General features: G+C 39.2%; 1 protein-coding gene across 3 annotated transcripts in view; it reads left to right on the top strand.

The window, feature by feature from the left end:
• The window catches only part of dync2h1 (dynein cytoplasmic 2 heavy chain 1), a 524,787-nt gene that overhangs the window by 150,419 nt on the left and 349,185 nt on the right, over positions 1 to 25,183 (top strand). For all 3 annotated transcript variants that reach the window (XM_078222026.1, XM_078222027.1, XM_078222028.1), the window contains exons 42-50: positions 1,920 to 2,075; positions 4,880 to 5,139; positions 10,339 to 10,585; positions 12,537 to 12,688; positions 14,193 to 14,337; positions 15,845 to 15,947; positions 21,497 to 21,664; positions 22,905 to 23,035; positions 23,698 to 23,946. In XM_078222026.1, the coding sequence (XP_078078152.1) occupies positions 1,920 to 2,075; positions 4,880 to 5,139; positions 10,339 to 10,585; positions 12,537 to 12,688; positions 14,193 to 14,337; positions 15,845 to 15,947; positions 21,497 to 21,664; positions 22,905 to 23,035; positions 23,698 to 23,946 (1,611 nt within the window). The remainder of the gene's footprint in view (positions 1 to 1,919; positions 2,076 to 4,879; positions 5,140 to 10,338; positions 10,586 to 12,536; positions 12,689 to 14,192; positions 14,338 to 15,844; positions 15,948 to 21,496; positions 21,665 to 22,904; positions 23,036 to 23,697; positions 23,947 to 25,183) is intronic.

Raw genomic sequence — 25,183 nt, forward strand, 5'->3', positions numbered from 1 at the left:
TGGATACAAAATTGGCTTGATGACAGAAGACCGAGGGATGTTGTGGAGGGTTGTTTTTCAAACTGGAGACATGTGACCAACGGTATGCCTCAGGGACCGGTGCTGGGTCCATTTTATTTGTCATTTATATTAATGATCTGGATGAGAATTTAGGAGATGGTTAGTAAGTTTGTAAATGACACCAAGATCGGTGGCATAATGCACAGTGAAGAAGGTTATTTAGGATTGCAACGGGATCTTGATCAATTGGGCCAGTGGGCGGATGAATGGCAGACGGAGTTTAATTTAGATAAATGTGAGGTGATGCATTTTGGTAGATTGAACCAGGGCAGGACTTACTCAGTTAATGGTAGGGAGTTGGGGAGAGTTATAGAACAAAGAGATCTAGGGGTACAGGTTCATAGCTCCTTGAAAGTGGAGTCACAGTTGGACAGGGTGGTGAAGAAGGCATTTGGCATGCTTGGTTTCATTGGTCAGAACATTGAATACAGGAGTTGGGACGTCTTATTGAAATTATACAAGACATTGGTGAGGGCACACTTGAAATACTGTGTAAAGTTCTGGTCACCCTATTATAGAAAGGATATTATTAAACTAGAAAGAGTGCAGAAAAGATTTACTAGGATGCCAATGGGACTTGGTGGTTTGAGTTATAAGGAGGGACTGACTGGATTGGGACTTTTTCCCCTGGAACGTAGAAGGCTTAGGGCTGGTCTTATAGATTTGTATAGGTCTGTAAAATGATGACGGGCATAGATAAGGTAGATAGTCAATATCTTTTCCCAAAGGTAGGGGAATCTAAAACTAGAAGGCATAGGTTTAAGGTGAGAGGGGAGAGATACAAAAGTGTCCAGAGGGACAATTTGTTCACACTCAGGGTGGTGAGTGTCTGGAACAAGCTGCCAGAGATAGTAGTAGAGGTGGGTACAATTTTGTCTTTTAAAGAGCATATAGACAGTTACATGAGTAAGATTGGTATGGAGGGATATGGGCCAAAAGTGGGCAATTGGGACTAGCTTAATGGTAAAAACTGGGCGGCATGGACAAGTTAGGCCGAAGGGCCTGTTTCCATGTGGTAAACCTCTATGACTCTATGGGTTTAATCAATATTAAAGGTTAACCACCAGTAAAAATATACACAATTTCAAAATTGTTTTGAACAATTACTTAATGGGTATTCTGTTACCCAGAGTTCAGCTTTATTTCTGCATTTTGGGAGCTAAATTATTATTTTTATTCATTTATGGGATGTGGGCATCACTGGCTGGGCTAGTATTTATTGCCATACCTAATTGCCTTTGAGAAGGTGGTGGTAAGCTGCCTTTTTGAACCGCTGCTGTCCATGTGGTGTTGGTACATCACAGAGCTTTTAGGGTGGGAGTTCTAGGATTTTGGCTTAGCGACACTGAAGGGATGGTGGTATGCTTAGTATTAGTTATAAAGATGAGAAATAATTTTCACCTTAGAACTAAACTTGAATTAACATCCCTGTTCTCTAGCTGTAATGATGTTCATTTGTGACAGCTTTCTGCTCTCATGCTTGCACTTTTTAACATGTCTTAATTTTGTGTAAGAACACAAGAAATAGAACGAATGAACCAATAACTGCTGTTCAATTAAATAAAACCAGATCAAAGACCATCCAAAATTTTTTCTCATGCCTTTTATTTCTACCTTATCTGGTATGTTTGTAAAATAGCACCAAGATCAATGGAAACATGGAAAATTTGGTAAATTCTGTAGACTTTTGAACAAAGTATTCAGGTGTTATTTATTATTATTGAAGCTGTTCAAATATATAATTGGCCTGAATTCATAAATTCAACACCAGCCTAATAAATAGAGAGCAAACATTAGAATTTAAGCTGAGAATCATTGACTTTTCAAAAGAAATAAAAACTCACTTTTTGTCTTTTCAGAATGATTTTGTAGTAGAAACTAGTCTTGTTGGAACGGTTTTGAATGGTTTGTCTCATCTTCATGGTTGTATGGATCGTGGACAGTTCATAATTAGTCTAATTAGAGGTCTTGGTGGTAATCTTAACATGAAATCACGACAAGAATTTTCTAAAGAGGTATGTAACATCATTATCTTCTAAATTATGCTATGTATGAGATTTATTTGGACTAATTGGGTTGTGGGTTTCACTGGGTAAACCAGCATTTATTGTACCTCCCTAATTGCCCTTGAGGAGGTGGTGAAATACGTCACACAATAACTTACAGCAAGATTTGCTTCCACATTTTTGTAATTTGTGAAGTAAAGCTTGGTTATACCTTGAGTACAGTCTCTTAATCAGCTTAGTGCTTCCTAGTACCTTCTTTATTGATACCTAATAGCCTCCTTGGTAATCTACTGATTTCTCTCTCCTTCACAAATTAGCATCAACTAGCAAACATTATGATTAAATGAATATAGCCACATAGATAGAGAAATGGTTGGATCAAAACTTACAAGGGTTAGGGTAAGAAGGAAACAAGAAATGTAAATATAGTGAGTGGTTTTTCACGTGTTAGTTTTATTTATTTGGGCTTATTTATTTTGTACATTAGCTATAAAGATGGACAGAACAACATCAAAATTTGATACCAAATGGGGGAATCTGGCAAAATGTGACTTAAGATTTTGAAGGACTGCAGGTGGCTGTCAGCTAGCAGGAAGTGCAGATAGGTGGAAGACACTGTTTAACGTAGGAAAACATGAAATACATTATGGGGTTAAGAATAGTGCAAATAAATACTCCTTAAATGGTAAGATTTTAAATGTAATAAAGGAACAAGGGACTTTGGTCTGCATGTATATGGGTAATTAAAAGTGGCAAAGGAAGTAGCTCAGAAAGAAAGTGGATATGGTGAAACTTCCCACTTGTAGTTGGGTTCAGAGCAAATGGGTATAAATATAGAATAGCCATTAACAGATCAAATGGGGAGGGTGGGGAAGATGGGAAGAGGTAATTAGAGTAGGAACATATTAAATATGCGGTTAAATTCAAGAAATTCAGCTGGTGAAGGATAGTACTGGAGCCAACCTTTACTCAATCTAACATTTATATAGAGTGAAACATTACAAGCAAACACCTCATAACTCAATCAGCCCCGTGTTTCTGATTGTCTCTTCATTTCTGCTCAAGGAAAATCCCAATTAACGTGCTCCAGCTGCATATAATTAAAACAAATTGATATAAAATGAACAGATTCCTTTCCTTCTCTTTAAATAAAATTAGAGTTAATATGCTCAACAAGAATTTCACGACAAATCAAATAAACACCATTCCGTATTCTGTACAAAACATTACATTGTGGGTCATCCCTCATCTAGGACTGCTGACAATTTCTTCATGGAAATATCCTTTTTTGTAAGATAATAAGACAGTTGATGACTTGCATCCACCTGATTAATTTTAGAGAATTCCTTTCACTTAAGCATTTGTTTCAAACCAGCAAGGCAATCCTTAACCTTTTCTCACTGACATATTTTGCAGAGTGTACATTATTGAAAAATGAACAATTATCTGCCTAACATTCAATGGAAATACTACCTTCAGTACACCCTTTGTACAGAATCTCATTCATAATTTTTGACAAAATAGAATTCCACATCCATTACTTTCAGAAGAACTGATGATTCAGCAGCTAAAGTACTTTTAACATTTTATTTTGTTTGGTGTATCCAATATTTTATTCTAGGAATTTGTATTCATCTTCAGTACTGAATGTTGAACAAGCAGTCTGACAATTTAGAGACAGTGGATAAGTCGAGAGAAATTGTGGCATGATAGAAATTTGTGTTGTACATATAGAAACTAACATTATATTTTTGCAATATTGTCAGCAAGAAATAGCATTTGGATGGGAAATGGGAGGGACCAAGAATAGATCAATGGGAGACATTAGAGATCACAGTGCGGGAGCAAGAAGAAAAGCCATTACAAATGATTCTTTGCCTATAATTAGGTAGATAAGAATGGAACTAGGGGAGCACAGTCCTACCCAATTGGATGACAGTGGAGGTACATTGGAGGAAGATGGTGTGATCAACCGTGCCACAGGCTGCAAACAGTTTGAGATGATAAGGAGGGATAGTTTACCTTTGTCACAGTCATGTCGGATATTGTTTGTGATTTTAATAAGAGCTGTTTTGGTACTGTGGCAGGGTAGAAACCTGACTACAAGAATTCAGTCATGGTTTTATGGGTAAGATGGGTATGAATTTGTGTAGTAATAGCATGTTCAAGGTCTTTGGAGAGGAAAGGGATGTTGGAGGTGGCGTGGTAGTTTACAAGTAGTTACGTGCTGGGTGCCAGTTGCTGTGAAGATTTCCATGGCTTTAAATTTCTACTGCAGTGGGCCCTTCCAGTCCAGAGCAGGATGACATTCACAACATTTCACAGTTCATCGTCCATTGCTGCATTAGGGAAATTACAGATGTTGTACTCAAAGTCAGTTAGTTAAGGATAGAACTGGAGCCAATCTTTATGAACTTCTATTAAACATTTATTTATGGAGTTACATTTTACAGGCATATACCCTAAATCAACAGCAGTTCAAGAAGACACTTCCTATTCCGTATCTATGATTCTGTGGTATTCTCAGTTATGATATTGCCCTTTTGACAAAGACACTACAAAGTGGCAGGAAAAAGAAGTACATTTAATGTTAAGAAATCTCACTTAAATATCTTTGGATCAGCTGCTAATCTAATAAATTCCTAATTCTTTTTTTTTAAATAGACGATCAAGTGATTCACTGTTCATTCATACAATCCATCAATGCTATAATATTCATATCTCAAATAAAAGCTGAAATGTTGAAAAGATGTTCATTTGTGAAACAGGTTTTCTCTCATGCTTTCAAAAATATTAATTTAATTTTAACTCAGGTTTTAAACTGGGCAAGAGAATCACCGCCAGATCCACGGCAGACTCTGGACACATATTATGACCAACAGAGTGGGCGACTCATGACATACCAGATGGAGAAACCAGAGAATCTGACTGCTGATGATTTCAGTAATCCTCAGAAACTTCCTGTCATACGAACTCCTGACATGCAAAGAGGGTTAGATTATTTTAAACCCTGGTTAAGTTCTAACAGCAAGCAGCCATTTGTACTAGTAGGACCCGAAGGATGTGGAAAAGGGTAAGATTTTGCTTTGAGAAATTATGCATCTTAACTGTATGATAAACTTTTGATGGTTTGAAGATAACCGTAGTGTTGCGTTGTGAATTGTTCTGTGAATCGTTTAAAGCATATTGATAATGTGGGGCAGGATTTTGTTGGTCGAGTGGGGATGGGAACTGAGGCAGATGGGCATGTAATTTCCTGACTGTTGCCATTGTGCCAGCTTCCCAATGCCTTTTTGGACAGTCAACGACTTTTGTGATCAGAGGGAAGGGAAGACAAGACCTGGCAAACTGCCCAATTCTGAACAATCACCAATTGAACCGGTTAATGAATTTGTTAACTTGTTAAGGGCTAGTCTGTAATTTTTGTGGAAACACATGCAATTCACTGAATCTGGAATAGGACAAATAGAAGGAAGTCGCCATGCAGCACAGTGCCAGTTATGGCCATAGCTTTCGATGAGTTGGGCTTGTCAAATGTCAGGGAATCAGCACTGCAGGAGACTGCCAATTTAAGCAGATGGTAACTGAGTTTTGTGCCCGTGTTGAGGAAGACCTCATATCTCTCAATACTGCTCGCTATATCTTCCACTGGCTGTGAAAGTCAATTCAGCCTTGAATTTCATCATTTCTAGTTTGTTCCAAGGACCAGCCATGGGCCTTGATTGGGCCTCTCAAGCAGTAGCACACTACTGCATTTTGTAGACCACTGATGTCCTACTTGTGAAATTAGTGTTGCGCATAAAAGCATAAAGGCCTTCACAGGCACGAATGGCAGTGGGATTTAGCTTCATCATTGACTCCCACAGGTTCAGGGCATTATTAATTGTATTCACATGGCCAGAAAGGGACTGAATAACTGATTAGTGAGATTCATCAGCAATAAGGGTTTCCATTCCCTTAATGTTGAGCTGGTCTGCAACCACAACAATTGCTTTATGTATATTTGTGTTCCCAATTTTGGCAGCTCCCACAATGCCTACATCCTACATGCCACCACCAAAATTCTATGTATGGTGTTGAGGGAGCAAGGGGTGCACCTTGAAGAGTTGGCCACTCACCCCTTTATATGATTCAGATAGAGGCATAGAAGATTACAACTGAAGCAATCTGCTCACAGAGACCACTATTGACCAGGCCATCATCCTTCTGGGGATTCAGTTTCTAGTGCCTTGACCAGTCGATTGGCAACTTGCAGTACCCTCCTGCAAAGGCCTCGGCATTATAGTGATCTGTTACATTCTCCATTGCATGACCCTCCACCTTATCACATCTCTGGGCACTTATAATTATGTCCTAAATGTGGGATACGTTGTTCACCTTGTGGGTGCTTAAAGATTGAAATCAGGTTACATCAGAAGATTAACTAAAATATTTTGCAACCAAGTCTAGTGCTTTGAAGTTCTCAAACCACAATATGAATCCAGCTTTGCTAATTGGTAATATCTGGCTCATGGAACAGTTAAACTTATTCTGTGGAGTTGCGACATGGGACTCTCATTACCAAAATGCAGACTGCTCTGTGTTTTTTTTCTTTCTGCCACTAAATCACCTTCCCATCCAACTATTTTCTTCTTGTATTAATCCTTGTCAAAACTTCTATTATGTATTTATTGCTCCCATGCAATTAAAAGGAAAATAATGCATAAATAGTTTTATTTTTAAGTGTCCATGCTGTACGTTGATACATTTTCACTGGCCTAACTGGCATTTTGGAATTCCCACCGGCTAGCTGGTTGGCAATTTGAATTCACTGACCCCACAGTCTCAGTGAAAGTTGTGCCCAAAGGAAGCACTAGCCAGAGAATCAGGTGCTATGTTTTGCTGACCAATTTCCAAGCCAACCTCTAAACATTGCTTCTTTTGGAAGCATCTAATTTAAAAAGCAATTGCAACCTGAGGCCCTCCCAATTTTACTTTTGTTGCAATATATGTAGTTTTAAAAAATGTATCTGTTAAATGAACAGAATTGGTATGTGGGGGATAAAAGTTAGACATTGATGGGACAGGAGTCTCAGGAACTCACAAATCTGAGCTTGCTAGTCACCACTAATGCTGACTGTTTTTCTTCTCCATATTTTAGTTGTTTGTAACTGACTTAGATTCCAATTGTAATTTTAAAAAAAATTTCAGGAGATTTACTTGGAAAATTAGCAACCTAATTTATCTTGGTGCTGTGTTAATCTTCTGTAGTTCAGTAGCAATAAGTTGTGGACTGTTATCCTGAAACCATTTGACATGTGTAAATATTCTTCTTTGTAGCTGTTAATTTTCTCATGAAATACATCCTGCCAGTGTCATTTGCACTAGCAAACAACATGCTGAAGATAATATTGTTTCACCTTGATAATTGCTTTATCCAAATCTTTAAGCAACACTTTGTCTTCTGTTGATGCTGGTTATTTTTTGATATGAAAGGTTTCCTTTCAAATGCCTTTTATTCCTGCATATTTGTTTCATTGGACGTGTTGATATGTGATATTTATATCCACAAAAAGAATGGGCGGCTTTAAGCTGTCTAAACATTAAGTTATCCAGTATCTGTAAGTGCAGCTGAATATAGTTTGTTCTTGCTCTATTGGCATATTTATAATTGCTCTAAATTAAGCTCCAAATTTGAATCCTCTGTGATCCATTGTTTAATCGAGCCATCTTGAGTATCATGCAGAGCAATTTTGTTGCTGCAAGTTTGCTTAATTACAGCAGAGAAGTCAGCTAATGAGACGTTAAGCAACCCATTTGTTGACATTACATGGACAGGCTCTAAGATAATGCAGCTATTTGGCATATGGAGTTCAGCATAAATAAGTGAAGTTATGTATGTTGGGTAGAAGGGAACCCTGTATCTTTTGGAGAAGATTTATATTGCACTCTGGGCACATTCTGTCGTTTTGTTTTGACAGAGTCTTCATTCTGGCATTGTAAAGAGAAAATACGATTTAAAGTCTGACTTCTGTGCCATCAAATTATGTTTTAGGAATCTAATGTATGAATGATAAACAGGCCTGTTTTTGTTGTGGCGTGTTAACTTGATTTTTAGTTTTGGTGACCTCGAAATGACTTCCTAAAGCCATGAGCCGGAACTTTCTGGTCTTGTCATGGCAGCCCCTGCTGCAGGAGATTCAGCGGCCCAGACAAAGGTCCAGTGACTTTCAGCGGGACTGGACAATTCCGACAGCGGGCGTAGCTGGAAAATCCCACACAAGGGCATTTACCGTGGGCGCAAATGGCGACATGGGCTCAAAATCCTGCGAGAGGCCAAAGAGAGATTCTTGCTGGCTGAATCCTGTGGCATGATCATCCTCAGCTTCCATCATTGATGTAACGAGGTTCCTATCCCATACTGGGATTTGTAGAAAGTACTTGCTAATGCTGTACTTTGTACAAAATGCTTTTTGTTGTGCTTAATATTAATTTTCTGTTGTTAATCTGCATAGCCTTTCTAAACTCCCTTTTGGAAGCCTTTCTATACTCTTTTTATATTTGCCCAGACTATCTTTTTATTATCCCCCCAAAAAGCATTGTATTTGTTTCTTGAAAGATTCAGTTTGGGTTGAACCCAACCTAACCTTTCCTTTTGCCTCCTGGAATATTCTTGATTGCATATTTTCCATTTCTTTAAATATTTCCTGTTGCTTATCTGTAATTTGGTTTTCTTTTAAGAGAAAGTTGATCCTCATTGCAATACAATTTACCTTTTTTTCCCAGTAAAATATATTTTCACTTATAAGCATTTTAATTCCAAACCTTATTGAGTGAAAACTGTATTTGTGTGCTTCTGCTTTTTGTATTATTTGATAATGAATAATATAACATCTTTATTTCTATATATATCCCCATAATATATGTGAGGGTGATGTGGTGGACATGGATTTTCAAAAAAAATTCAGTAAAGTGCCCCATAACAGACTTACTAGCAAAATTGATGCCCCTGGGTCAAGAGGGGAAGTGACAGAAGGAGGCAAAGCCATCTGAGTGACAGGAAACAAAGAGCAGTGGTGAGCAGTAGTTCTTCAAACTGGAGAAAGCTGCGCAATGGGGTTCCTTGCTGGATGGTACTCGGCCCACTGCTTTTCTTGATTTATATTAATAAATTAGACTTGGATGTACAAGTTAAAATTTACAGATAATACAAAACTTGGAAGTATTATGAACTGTAAGGAGGACAGTGATAAATCTCAAGAGGACATAGGCTGGTGGAATGGGCAGATGCAAGGCAGATAAAATTTAATGCAGATAAATGCGAAGTGATTCATCTTATTTGAAGCACACAGATAGGTATTATAAACTAAAGGGTAGAATTCTAAAGGGGTTCAGGAACAGAGAGGCCGAGGGGTATGTGTACACAAATTGTTGAAGGTAGCAGGGCAGTTTGAGAATGTGATTAGAAAGGCAACCTGGACTTTATAAATAAAAATATGGAGAACAGAAGGAAGGAAATTATCATCCACCTTTCTAATGCTCTAGTTTAGCCTCAGCTGGAATATTTAGTCCAATTTGGGCACCACACCTGAGGAAGGGTGTGATGGCTTTACAGAAAAAAAATTATATGATAGTTCCAGAAGAAGCAATTTCCGTAATGTGGATAGTTTGGAAAAATTGGGGTTCTTCTACTTATAGAAGCTTGAGAGATTTGATAGAGGCGTTGAAAATCACAAGTCGGATGAAAAAAGTTCTTCTCATTGATAGAAAGCTGGAGAACAAGAGAATAAAGACCTAAAGTGATTAGCAAATGAATCAAAGGCGACATGAGGAACAACTGTTTTATGCAGTGAATGGCTATGATCTAGAATTCACAGTCTGAAAGGAGGATAGAGGCAAATTCAGTTCTAATTTTCAAGACGGAATTTAAGGGGAAACACTTGTAGAGGAGGGTTGAGAAAGGGGAACAGGCTAAAATGGTCTTGGAGATAGTCAACCTAGACTAGATGGGCTGAATTGTTTCCTGTGCTACAACCATTCTATGATTCTATAACTTCGTATTTGGAACTTGAAAGTTGAAATCAACCCCCCCCCCCCCCGCCCCGCCCCGCCCCACACACCCCAGCCTCTTATCTATTCGTTGACTTCATTACTAGATTTATAGTTTGATTGTTTTGTCGAGGGAATCTTATAAGTTAAAGTTGTTCCTTTGTTCCCGTAAAAGGAAAATTCAATCAGAGAATATAATCTATGTAGAATACCTTCTATTTCAATGGTTCATTTTTATTTTCAGGATGCTTCTTCGTTATGCTTTCTCTCAGTTGAGATCCACTCAGATTGCAACAGTTCACTGCAGTGCACAGACCTCGCCTCGGCATATTCTGCAGAAGTTGAGCCAGACATGCATGGTTATAAGTTCTAACACTGGTCGTGTATACAGGCCAAAGGACTGTGAACATCTGGTGTTATATTTGAAAGATATTAACCTACCTAGACCAGACAAATGGGGAACCAGCAGCGTTATTGCATTTCTACAGCAGGTTAGGACATTATTAAATTAATTTCTCATATGTATTTGCTTTAGTTGTTTTATATTTAATTTTGCCCAGCATTATAGTATATTGTTTAAGTATGCTGCCATGTTAGCTTTCATTCCATTTTTGGGCTTAAATAAACTTATTGCAGGTTCCTTTGAATCTGTAGATTACCACAAATGTGTATGAAGTGCATGAAATCAGACTGATCAACCGTGGTATTTTAATTGGTAGAAATATTTCAAGTCGTCTTACTGGCACGGTCACATTTACTCAGTTATTTTGTCCCCTCTCTTTAAGCATCTTCTACATCCCAGGCTTGTTTGTTGCAGGAGAGCAAACTGACATTCTGTTTATTTCAATGTTTTAATGAGTGGATAGGTAATGTTTTCAGGACTTCATAGAACCATAGAAAAGTTATGGCACAGGAACAGGCCATTCAGCCCACTGTGACTGCGTCAGTTGAAAAAACTAGCCACCCATTCTAATCTCATCTTCCAGCACCTGGTCCGTAGACTTGCAGGTTCCAGCACTTCAGGTGCAGATACTTCAGGTATCTTTTAATGAGTTGAGGGGTTATGCCTCAACCACCAATCAGGGTATTGAATTCCAGACACCTACCACCCTCTGGGTGAAAATGTTTTGCCCCTCTAATCCTTCTACCAATCACCTTAAATCTGTGCTCCCTTGGAATTGACCTCTCTGCTGGGGGAAACAAGTCTTTCCTCTTTACTTTGTCTAGGCCCCTCATAATTTTGTACACCTCCGTTCTGAGGAAAGCAACCCCAGCTTACCCAAATTTTACTCATAGATGCAGTTTTCAAGCCCTGGCAACATTCTTGTAAATCTTCTCTGTACTCTGTTATGAGCAATGATATCTTTCCTGTAATGTAGTGACTAGAATTGCATGTAAAATTCCAGCCTGACCAGCATTTTATCTATTTCCCGTATTACATCTATGCTTTAGTAAACTGTACCTTGTCCAATAAAGGAAAACATTTTATTTGCCCTTTTTAACCACCTTACCTACCTGTCCTGCCACCTTCAGGTACCTGTGAACATGTGCTCCAAGGTCTCTCACTTCCTCAACCCCTCTCAAAATCCTGCTGTTTATTGTGTATTCCCTTGCTTTGTTTGCCCTCCTAAAATGCATAACATCACATTTCTCTGGATTGAATTCCATTTGCCAATTTTCTGCCCACTTAACCAAACTATTGATATCATTTGGGGGTCCATAGCTATCCCCTTCACTATTGACTACATGACCAATTTCTGCGTCGTCTGCAAATTTCCCAATCATATCTCTCATGTTTAAGTCCAAGTTGTTAATATATACCACAAACAGCAAGGGACCCAACAGTGAGCCCTGTGGAACACTACTGGAAACTGGTTACCATTGCAAAAACTTCTTTCAATCATTACTTCTATCAATCATTACTCTTTGGTCCTGTCACTGAGTCAATTTACGATCCAACTTGCCACATTCTCTGGTATCCCTGGGCTTTTACTTTTCTGACCAATCTGCCATATGGGACCTTGTGGGCTCAGCACTGACATGGTATAATCAGCTGTTATGAGACATAGAAATGCAGCCAGGTTACACTTAACTTATGATTTTCACCTCTCCCTGGATGGGAAAACAAGTTACCCAATCACTTATCATGACTTAATTTGGAAATTTGTCATTTGGAAAATGCTGGATGTGGGACTGTATCCTATCATATTATGCTATGAGACCGCTGCTTTTATTTGGAAACATTAAGACTATTGGAGTCTTCAATAATTGAAAATTGAAATTCAGTATTTATGCTGAAGTGGTATTTATTATTTAATCAGCATATATATCTATGTCACTAGTTGGGTGTGATCGTACTAAATTATCTTGTTTGTAGCTGAAATTCTGGTACAAATACTGCATATATTTCTAACTCATTTGTGTTTTTAAAAAAATCCAAAGGCATTGACATACCATGGCTTTTATGATGAAAATTTGGAGTGGGTTGGACTAGAAAATATTCAAATCGTGGCTTCAATGTCAGTAGGCGGTGCTATGGGACGACACACCCTAACAACAAGATTTACATCTATTGTGAGGATCTGTACAATAAAGTAAGTAGCATAAATGGCCATTTATTCTTCCATAAATATGTATAACCTATTTTTCAATAAATTACAGTTATGCATTAATATTAAAGGAATAGAGTTCCTGTAAAGCAATTAAATTAAAAGTAAAATTTTGCAATCTTGAGCATGTTACTTTCAGAAGAATACAAGGATTTGTGTGATGTTTTTCAACATTGAGATTGCTATTTCATTGTTTCTTTCTATGCAATTTATTATTTGCAACTTTTTTTCTCAGACTATTGCATTCTACAGTGATACTGTTTGATTTAACTTGTTAGTCACGTCACTAACTTCAACTTTACTATCAATTCAAACATGATGCTGAATCAGGGTACTTTGAATTCCACATCTGTCCTTGACCAATTTTCTTTAATTTCCTTCTGCACTACAGTTAGGTCAGCAATAAAATTAGCAACAGGTTGCATTTGTCTAGTGCTTTTAGGATGTCCAAGACCTCTACAAACATTTGAGATCTCTACACTCACATCCCCAATTTTAATTGCCCCATTATTGACGGCCACACTTTGAGTTATCTAGGCCCTAAGCTCTGGAATTCTCTTCTTAAACTGTCATGTCTCTTTATTTCTCTCATCTTCTAAGATACTCCTTAAAATCTTTCTCTTTGACCATGCTTTTGATCATCAGTCCTGATAACGCTTTCTGATGCTCAGTATCAAATTTTTTTCCATAACACTTCAGTGAAGAGCCTTGGAACATTTTGCTATGTTAAAGGCACTATATAAATGCAACAAAACAGAAAATGCTGGAAAATCTCTGCAGGTCTGTCAGCATCGGTGGAGAGAGAACAGATCTAATGTTTCAAGTCTGGATGACGCTGCTGAGATTTTCCAGCATTTTCTGTTTTTGTTTCAGATTCCAGCACCTGATGTATTTTGCAAGGCCCGGATGGTGGCTGGTGAAGTGCTGCTGATCTTCCAAGTCTTGCTCCATTTCAAAGAAAGACACAAAAATAGCTCCCTTATGAAGTAGAGAAACTAGACTAAAGCCTCATAAGACAGCAGAACTTTAGATCTGGAAGCTGGTAGCACCGCTGCAATCTAAAGAAGAAAGGATCATCTGATTCAGTGAGTTGTAGCTGAGTTCCCCTTTTAAACTGCTTCGCGAGCTCCCCTACAGCAATCCTGCTGGGCTGATCCGAGGCAAAGTGAAAAAAAAATCAATGGGAACAGGAATGATTTTGGTTTGGTAGGACATAGACCTTTTAATTATGATTCCATTTGCCTTGTTTGGGTGCCTGATATGCAGCCACAAACAAGTATGTTAAAATGGTGGGGGCTTGGGAAGATTGCAAGCAGCCAGAGATACAAATAAATTCTGCCTTCATTGTTCCTAATTGATGACATGAGGACGAGGAAGGTGGGTCATTAAGATAGGCCCTACAGTTTTTATAGAAAATGAGACAAAGTGTTGTAGCCACCACGTCTCTTGTCACTGAGTTCAGGAAATGCAAGTATTTCTTTAATTTCAGCTATCCTGATAGAGAACAATTGCAGGCGATCTACAGTGCATATCTACAGCCTGTGCTGCATAGGAATCTAAAGAGTCACCCGACCTGGACTAGTCCCGCAAGAATACACCAGCTGGCTGGTTCCCTGGTACAAGTCTATGAGCAAGTATGTTCCACTGAAATTGACTTTCTTAATGCTAAATTTCATGTGGTGTTTTTATAATATTACAGAGGATCTTTTTTGGAATTGTGCTGGTTTTCCAATATGACTTTTGGGGCAGATGGGAGATGGTCGATGATGGTGGTGTTATATAGAAGGCTGGATGGTGACCTATTCCACCAGGTCGTGTTCCAGTTTTGTTCCTGCAGCAAACATCTGAAATCATTTCTTTTAAACAATGGTATGATTTGCCCAAAAAAGGGATCACCTATAACCAAGAAAGCAGGGTTTTGGGTTAGGATTCCAACATGGAATGCAGCCCCCACACTATGTTGGTAGCATACATCCAGAGTGATCCTCCCTCCACTTGTGTGGCCAGAGGACACGCTCACTGTCCAATTAAGGATGATTGGTAGGCTCTTGAAGCTGGAGGGCCACCAGAAGGCCAACCTGCCAGTGCAGGTAAGAGAGAGAGAGGGTGTGTCTGTCTTGAGGTGCCCGCTCAGCAACTTTTAAAGCTCCTGAATTTAAAAATGGGCCACCTTTATGGAGGGAAAACTCCAGCTATGGCCATGTAGGTGGGGAGGGCCTCAAAACCTGCCTGGAGCACTGACTGCCTGGTCTGTCACTGGGAGAGCACCTTCATTTGCCAGTCACTGTTGCTGTGGGGATCTTTCGAGCTTTTACTTACCTTAATTGGCGATCTGCTGCTTGCAGGCTGGTAACCCTTCTATTCTCGATCCAACTCCCGGAAATTGCGATGGGACGGTACTGACAAACTGGCATGTGGCATAGCGGTGCAAAATTACATGCCACCTGCTTCTGTTCTCATCGCTACACACCGGGTGAAAATTTTGCCTTAGGTCTTTGCTTTCAGGGTCTTGATCATCATGCACAATATTGGATTTTAAATTCTGCTCATTTTCATAATTCCTGATGTAAATAAGCATTTTACTTGACAGCTTATAAGTTATTGCTGTTTGGAACTTGTTGACAATGAAGACACGGTGGCACAGTGGTTAGCACTGCTGCCTTACAGCGCCAGGGACCCGGGTTCGATTCTCAGCTTGGGTCACTGTCTGTGTGGCATTTGCACGTTCTCCTCGTGTCTGCGTGGGTTTCCTCCGAGTGCTCCGGTTTACCCCCACTGTCTGGTTAGGTGCATTGACCCGAACTGTGGCAACTAGAGCAATTTCACAGTAACTTCATTACAGTGTTAATGTAAGCCTTGCTTGTGAATAATAAACTTTATATTTGAAAAGTTTTTATAATGTTATTTCTCTGTGTAATATTTTAAAGAACATTTTGAAAATAATACAGTAGTTCTGCGGTTGACCATTGCATTAGCGACTATTTAATGACTTTGTTCTGATAAAGATTGTTAGAAACAATTAACACAGACAATCTCCTCGAGTTGTTCAGCATTTTGGCAAAAACTTTTAACAAACTTACCTTCCAATAGTTTTTTTTAACTTTTTAACATTTGTTAATAAACTGTTCATGTTCTTTGTAGGTGCGAACAAAATTTACAGTGGATGACAATAGTCATTACCTATTTACTCCTTGTATTCTTACACAGTGGGTACTTGGATTGTTCCGATATGATCTTGAGGAAGGTAAGATTCTCATTAACTAAAATTCATCCCTTTCTCTCCTCCTCTTTTCATCTGTACCTCACAGTGTAATTAGTATATTTCTACTTTCTAACACCCATAAAACACTGAACAATCAAGGATAACCAGAGACATTTCTGTTTGCTTCTTAATTTAAATACATTTTCAAAATAATTCAAGTGAGATGAAGGAACCCACTCAATCCCATAAACCTTTGTCTTAGCCAAGAAACAGATACAGAGGCAATATTCCTTTTTTTCTCTCAGTTCTCCTCTGTCTGCCTCAGATTTAAAATGCATTTGTAACATTTTATAACAACCAACAAAATGCATGATAAACAAATAATAATTAGATAATTTTGCGAGAAAAAATTCTACTAGAAATTGAGCTAAGTATTTTATTATTAGGCTGGCTTAAATATCACTGATGCAGCTTCGGAAACTGTACAAGTTCAAACTTCACTTAACAGTATCATTGCCAAGTTCAGACTTTTGGGGAAGCCTGAGGCATTCAAGTACTAACTTGGACATTAGAAATTTAGCTTACAAAAGAAAGTAGTGAAAGAGAAACATTTTACTATAAAAGCATTTTAAGAAATTTTCTTGCTTCATAACAAGCTGTGATGATGAAAATCGATGGCAAAATAAATTTGGAATTATTCTTGTGCCGGTTTACAGTGGGAAAAGTAGATGTAAAATTCTGACCGAAAGTCGTGACAACACTGTGTAAGATTTGTTGAGAAAATATGTGCAAGAGATTTAATCACAATTAAATAAAAAAACTATTTCAATGAACATAATGCTTTTAACATAGTAAAATATCCTAAGGCATTTCATTGGAGCATCATAAAACACAATTTGATGCTAAAAGCATGGTCGAAGAGGTTGGTTTTAAGGAAAACAAGACTGAGAGGAAAAGGGAGAGATTCAAGGAAGAAATTCCAGAGTTTGGGGCTCGGCACCTGAAAGCATGGAGCGATTAAAATGAGGGATATCCAAGGCTAGGATTGGAGGAGCACAATATTGTTGTGGGTTGTAGGGCTGGAGGAGATTATAGAGCCATAGAATCCCTACAGTGCAAAAGAAGTGCTTTCGGCCCACCGAGTTTCTACTGACTTTCCGAAAGAGCATTTTACCCTCGCTCCCCACCTCCATTTACCAACTTAATCCACCTAACCTACACATCTTTGGACACTAAGGGGCAATCTAGCATGGCCAGTCTACCTAACCTGTACATCTTTGGACTTTGGTAGTAAACTAGAGCACCCAGAGGAAACCCACAAAGACATGGGAAGAACGTACAAACTCCACACAGTCACCCAAAGCAGGAATCGAACCCGGGTCCCTGGAACTGTGAGACAGCAGTGCTAACCACTGTTCCATTGGGGAAAAGATTTGAAAACAAAGATAGGACTTTAAAATTAAGGTGTTCCTTAACAGGAAGACAGTAGAGATCAGCAAGCACAGAAATGATGGGTGAATGGGACTTTGTTCAAATTAGACGATGGATAGCAGAGTTTTGGAGGATTTTAAGTTTACAGAAGGGAGAATGTGGGAGGCCGACCAGGAGACCATTTAAAGAGTAACAATGGAATGGATGAGGGTCTTGACAGCAGTTGAACTAAGGCAGCAGTGGAATCTGGCAATGTTGCGGATGTGAAAATGGATGGTCATGATAATGGCTCAGTCATGTGGTCAGAATCTCATCTTGGGCCTGATATGACACTAAGGTTGCTAATAGTCTGGTTCAGCCTCAGATATTTGCCAGGAGAGTTTGGGTTTAGTGTGGTTCTTCATGTTTACCCTTCCCTTGGTCAGTTGTCCTGTTCAGCAGCTGGTGTCTTGAAAAGAAGAGGAAGTTGAGAGGGAGGAATGATGATCAAATTGATGTTCCCAACCCAAACTAACTTCGTTTTATTTCCAAATTACAATTTAAGTTACTAATACGTAGTTTTTAAAGAGACCATATGTTATTTTTATGGTGCCCTTATTTTGAGGGACTGGGGTTGTTTGCACTTTCTCTGATGCTACTCTATTCAACTGGAACTAAACACGATGTGAAGTAAATCCTCAAAATATCAATCCAATATGACCATGACTGCTCAAATTCTAGGTTTGTTACTGGTACAGATCTTGGTCTTGCAATGCAAGTAATTTTATGCTTCCTCCAGTGTTTGCTGGGCTTTCATCTTCTAAACCCAGGACAGAATTTTCCCATTGCCCCACCACCAGGCCCAATGGCGGGTGAGGGGGTAGAATGTGGAGGGAGTTCAAAAATTGATTTCACGCCAGGCTGAGTTTCCTGCGGAATCTTTCGCTGATGCCCACTATGACAGATTGGGAAACCCACTGGACATCAGCATGAAACTGATTTGCATCCTGGGACTGGGATGCAGATGAAGGCCTGACCAGAATTTTCCAACCACACCCGATTCTCTGCGACGTCAAAGGGAAAACATACTGGCGCAGAACATGTCTGAAGCAACGTGGCGTGCAGATGTCGGGACTCACCTGGACAATGCCTGGGGCTGCCTCCAGAGCTCAGGATGGAGGCTTCCAACAACCTTGGACTCCAGAACATCACAAGAGTTGGTGGAGGGAGCCCACCATCTGCAAGTGGATGTTCCAGATTCAGTCTATTTGAGGAGATCTACCTTCTTTTTCAGGAGGTCCATCTCCCTCTTGAATAGTGGGTCAGTGATGATGGGCACCTTTTCAATATGGTGCCTGGATACGACGACACACTACACTACATTGTCCCGCCATGGAATACAGTGCAAAACACCTGGTTGCTTAACTAATGAGGTTGGAGTCGGAATATATGGCGTGGTTTCTCACTTTTTCCACAGCGGAAACGCTGTATGTTCCCGTCCCCTCCACTGGATTCCAGATGGGAGAATTCTGCCCTAGGCCATAAGTGTTGGCTTGGAAGTTTCAAATACCTCACTGTAAACTAACATTACAATTCAGAGAGCACTTTCTTCTTTATTTTGAAATGCTGAGGGATAGTACATAACTGCAACCAAGTGGCTTTGTAATGCAACTGCATGGTTACACATGCTGACTCTCAGGAAGAAAATTACATTACCATGACAAATCTTTTAACATTTAAAGGGCAATCACAATGCCATTTACAGACATAATGCTATACATAAATGTTAACATTTTAAAAAATTGATTTTGGTATAGACATATGACTTTCAATGCATTTTGAAATGGAATGTTTTGACTAATATATATTGCATGTCTGTATCTGTATTTGAATCTATATATCTTCCTCGCATATTTTTGTTGCACATGAAAAACTGCTCAACTTTTCTGGAACCAATCTAAGAAGTATGTGCTTCTCGGTCTCTTAGCATCTTATACAGACTTCTTTTCAACTCCTTTTAGTAACTATATACACCATTCCTTCGTAGTGTAACTTCTTGAGCACTGTGAGCAACATCATGAGAGATTTGCCAATGCGTTAGTAAATATCTCTTGAAATTTTTAGCTTGCCATCATGCTATTATTCTGAATTTAATAAGTGGATTGCTATTTTTGAGATTTGATAAAATGTAATAGTTCCATGGAAAGGCTATCTTTATTAGGTATGTATTTGACATTGAAATTCCATAAATTGTGGAATTCCTTGTAAATTTGGGAGCATAGAGTCATAAAGGTTTACAGTATGGAAACAGGCCCTTTGGCCCATGCCGCCTTTTTTTTAACTACTAAGCTAGTCCCAATTGCCCGTGTTTGGCCCATATCCCTCTATACTCATCTTACCCATGTAACTGTCTAAATGCTTTTTAAAAGACAAAATTGTACCCGCCTCTACTACTACCTCTGGCAGCTTGTTCCAGACATTCGCCACCCTCTGTGTGAAAAAATTGCCCCTCTGGACACTTTTGTATCTCTCCCCTCTCACCTTAAACCTATGCCCTCTAGTTTTAGACTTCCCGACCTTTGGGAAAAGATGTTGACTATCTACCTGCAGAATAGTAGTTGGAAAGAAATTGTATATCCATTTTATTCCACTGAGAACATTGTTCTTTTTATAAGACCACCTTCACCTGCCATGATTTTTCTATTTTTGTCACTTATATGGGTCTGAGGATACGTGTTTATGGCCATGAATCACATGTTGTATTTCTTTGCCTATGTTTGAATTTCAGTAATTATTATATTTTTCGAGATTCATTGGGCCTGATTTTACCATCACGTCGCACCCGTTTTCGGGTATGAAAACTTGGTAAAGTCGGGCGTGAGGCTAGTAGTGCGATCTATGCCCGCCTCCGCGCCGGTTCCCCCTTTACCAAGGCTCGAAAATGGCCGCGAGTGGGACCACGCCCATGCATGCATTTAAATTGACTTAATGGGCTGCACGCCCAACCTTACTGGCATTTCCCCCTTTGCCACCGCGATTGCCCATCCAGAATCAGCACGAAACAGACATGCTCCACAAAAGTCCAAAATGGGCCCTCCAGTTAGTGAGGAGTATGTACCGAGCATCCAACAGCTCTCTGCTTGAGATCGGTGGCGGGGGGAGGTGGGTCCAACGGCTGTCTGCCTGAGATCGGTGGGGGGAGGGGACGGGGACGGGGGTCCGCTGCCACTCTGCTTGTGATCAGTGAGGGGGAAGGGGGGTGTCTGCTGCCACTCTGCCTGAGATCGGTGGGGGGGGGGGGGGGCACGGACGGTCTGGGTGGCGGAGGGGGTGGGTGAATAAGGGAGTCAGTAATGTTGTGGGGGTGGGGCAATGTCTGTGGGGGCCAGGGGGAGGCATTATCCGGCCCAGGAGCGATGTGGCAGGGGTGCCGCATTCTATCCATCTTATTTTTGTGCATGCGCAGTTGGAGGTGCCGATTGGAGCTGCAGAATTCCAGACGCGTTAAGCCCTGCCACAGGCTTCTGTAGCATGATTCGGAATTGCTGATATTTTTTCAGGCAGAGTGCGTATGGGGTCGCCTGAGAATGGGTCTAAAAGTCGGATCTGAAACACTCCCAGTTTCAAGCCCACCGAGAATCAAAATGGTAAAGTATTGTCTCTGTGGTCCAGATCTTCTAGTCTCTGGAAAGTCAAGACTGGATGTATCCCTGATGATGTGCTACAGGACATCTCGGGAGTCCCAATGCCCCTCTTCCTTTCCAACTTTTACCCTCAATTGGGAAAATAGTGGGTTGGTTATTTTCCTTCCGACTTCCCCTGTCCACCATATTATAGTGGTGGAGGTGGCCTTAAGTGGCCTTTAATTTGCAATTTAAGAGCCTCAATAGGCCTAAGGGTGTCTGCTAGCTTAAGCCTTATCCGTTCATTGAAGCTGGGGGTTGTGCAGGGAGGCAGTGTGCTGGCCACCCATTTTATTTCACATGCCCACTGTTTTCAAATATGCCGACAAAGGACCATAAAATTCCCCCCTCAGTGCCTACTTTTAAAAAATCTCAAATGCAGCGTATGGTTTGTACCTTGTTATATTTCTGTTAACAATTGTATTGAACATCGAATGCCAATGTTTGACAAATGTGTTATATTAATACTTCAAACTTAAGGTTCAGTAATGTTTCTAGGTATGTCACAACAATCGGTGGATCATGTTCTTGAAGTTGTTGCTTATGAGGCCCATCGCTTATTCCGTGACCGTATAGTGGGATCCAAAAACCTAATTGCATTTGACAACATTTTAATATCAGTCTTCCGAGGCGATTGGGGCTCAGATTTACTGGACAATATGACAGGTAATTATATTTTGCAGATTCTTTAAGTTTCCAGCTGAATTAGATGTGATAAAATAGTAAAAAGAAGAATTTGAGACAGATGCACTGTTTGTCTATTACTAGGGAGGCGATGACTTAGTGGTATTATCGCTAGACTACTAACCCAGAAACTCAGCTAATGTTCTGGGGATCTGGGTTCGAATCCTGCCATGTCAGATGGTGGATTTTGAATTCAATAAAAAATAATCTGGAATTAAGAATTTACTGATGAGCATGAAACCATTGTTGATTGTCGGTAAAATCCATCTGGTTCAGTAATGTCCTTTAGGGAAGGAAATCTGCTGTCCTTACATGGTCTGGCCTACATGTGACTCATGATGTGGAGATACCAGCGTTGGACTTTCGGCGTTGTCCGAAAGCTATTGGCTTTTGCTACCAAATAAACCTGTTGGACTTTAACCTGGTGTTGTAAGGCTTCTTACTACATGTGACTCGACAGCCACAGTAATGTGGTTGACTCTCAAGTACCCTCCAAGGGCAACTAGGGATGGGCAATAAATGCTGGCCATCCAGCGACGCCCATGTTCCACGAAAGAATAAAAAAACCCAACAGTGTAATTTCAGAACCAAGGATTTTTCATAATAGTAGTTAGATAGTTGCAACTCTACTGAACAATGTTTATCCTTTATATTGTATAGTATTCTGTAAGGTTGTATTTTTAATTCATTTTCCTCATTCAGTTAAACTGAATAAATGAGGACTACTCCATTTGTTGCGTTCCCTTCTTTATTTTGTTTTGTTGTGAATCAAAATAATATATGCCAAGAACTCAAATCTTCCTGTTGACGCTTCAATTTTGGACTATAGCATTTTAAGTTTTTACTAACTGGATTAATATAAAAATGTAATATATATTTGAAATATTTGTACATAATAATAATTACATCAGGATGTTTGATTATAAAATAGTAACCTCACCTTGGACCATATAAACCGACGATAGATATTGAATAGTTTTTAGCTGTCATCTTAACCTTCAGATCAATTCTTTCTTCAACAGCAACAAATAGTTGTATATGTTGTATAATAAAGATAACTTTTTTTTGTATGATAGTAGAAAGGCTTTATTTAAGTTTGTGGACCTCCAAATGTGATTGTTTTCCCAAAAAGGCTGGGAAAAAAACAGTAATTTTTCAGGTCATGTGCTTAGTGTCTGATCTGTAGCCAAAAATGAAAACTCCAATCTATTTCTTCTTGCAGATTTTTTTTATGTAACTTGGGGAGCTAGACATGAAGCTGGTTCTGTGACTGCTCCTGACCAACCTTTACCTCCATATGGGAAGATGCTGGGAAAGTTAGGTTCTTCTGATTTGAAAGACGTTATCCAAAAGGTACTATTTTCTTTAAGTGCACCCATCACCAAAAATCTATTTGCACTGTAAGTTTTATTATTGAATAGTCCCTTCGTGCAGTCAACTTCAGAGTAAATTTTATGATTGTTGCTGCACTGCATAATTACTGTATTCCATGGTGGGGCAGGTCTGATAGTGGGTCTTGCTTGCTCTCATGGCAACCCCTCCCCACCGAACACTTTGCTAGGGTTTGCCTGACTTCCTGGCGACCTTGGTTCCACTTCCCTAGGTTCCATCATCTGCAATGATGTTACACCTTCCTGCAACATGAACAAATTCTATGACAAATGTATATAATTAGAATGAATAACTGCAGCTCCAAAATAAACCTCTGAGGAACACCACCCAACACCTCTTTGTATTCCTGGCAAATTCCTCCATATCATTTATCTTATCCATAAGACCCTGTTTCCCTTAAATGTATGTGGCATTATTTTCACTATTTGGCATGTAGATTAAAGGAAAAGCAATTGAACCCCTAACTCCTTAACCACAGCCTTGTTATTGATGTGCTTTTATATAGTAGTAATCTTTATAATATTTACCGTAAATTATCTTATTCGCTTATTGTATGTTGTACAATGCGTAGACTTCCATTGCGCCCAAGTTTATTTTAGTTTTACCCTAATTGTTTCTGCTAGGGAATTGTTCAGTATGGGAGAGACAATAGAGAACTGGACATTTTATTATTCCATGAAGTTTTGGATTACACGGCAAGAATAGACCGAGTGCTGAGCTGTCCTGGAGGTTCGCTGCTATTAGCAGGACAAAGTGGTGTAGGCCGTAGGACGGCCACCTGTGTGGTCAGTCACATGCATGGAGCAACGCTATTCACGCCAAAAATTTCCAGGAGTTATGAGATCAAACAGTTCAAAAATGATTTAAAACATGTAAGTAAAAATATGGTACTTATTTGTAACTTTTCTTCACTAAAACACATTATATTGCTATAAAACATGTATGAATTTTGATAATTTGTGTAGTATTCACCGATGTATACAGATACATGTAAGCAGTGGTGCACATTTGTTGCGAAATGATTTTAAGTGACTTTGGAAATTGAAAATCTGACTTAAGCATATTAAATCAATGCCATTGTCCCTGTGGAATGTTGCACTCAGAATTGAACAACTATTCTTTATTGTATAAAGTAAAAGTTAAACTTTTAATAACAAATTTTGGATTTGCTTTCAATTCAGTCTCCCTTGAATAGCCCAAAAACCAATCCAATGTCATCTTCTAATTATGTCTAATTATTAATCTTCAAGTGACCAAAATGAATGCTATGGAATTCCTCTTCTCCTTTATTTCTTGATTTTAGCAACAGTTCTAGTATTATTTCACACAATCAAAAACTCTTTCAGTTTGCTGGTTATTTAATTACTTCACATTTCTTTGTGCTTTTGTTAATTTAGTTTGAATATGATCCCTGTGGGGAAACCGTAAACCAAAATAACTGAATGACCCCAAAGTGAAAAAATTACCAACAAGATTCCACCATTTGTATCTTTTACTTTAACAAGAATCAGAGCCAAGGCAGATTATGGATGAATTAAAAAGCAAATCATACTTTAAATAACAAAGATACATTTCATTTTTAATTAATGATATAGCAAAGATACATTTTGCACAATCACGACTATTTGCACCACTCCCCACAGACATTTGGCAGCACATAGTAACATAGTTCTATAAAATGCTGTTCTTTACCCATGCAGGGTAGGTCAGTAGTCCTATTGATGACAGTTTTCACCTTTGAGTTTTGCAGCTATGATTATCAATTGTTAAAACGTCGACCGGAAACTCCAAGGTGTTTTGTGAAGTTAACCTGAGGTACACTGTCTTTATTATCCCCCACGAGATCTCCTTCGCCTTTACGACCTAAGGATTTCGTTTTTCTCCAGTTTCTATCCCTCAGAGGCTGAAACTGATGTCGGAAACCTAACTTTGATTTATGAACTAATTCATAATCATCTGCCATTTCTGCTGGTAACCTCTCAGTTTTAACCCTTTGCTCTTCCACATGAGTTCTCACTACTTCGGGAAGTGAATTTTTAAACTCCTCCAAAATAACCGTTTCTCTAAGAGCTTCATATGTCTGGTCTATTTTCAAGGCACTTATCCACG

Source organism: Mustelus asterias, chromosome 10, assembly GCF_964213995.1.
Source record: "Mustelus asterias chromosome 10, sMusAst1.hap1.1, whole genome shotgun sequence".
In the NCBI taxonomy this organism is placed as follows: Eukaryota; Metazoa; Chordata; class Chondrichthyes; order Carcharhiniformes; family Triakidae; genus Mustelus; species Mustelus asterias.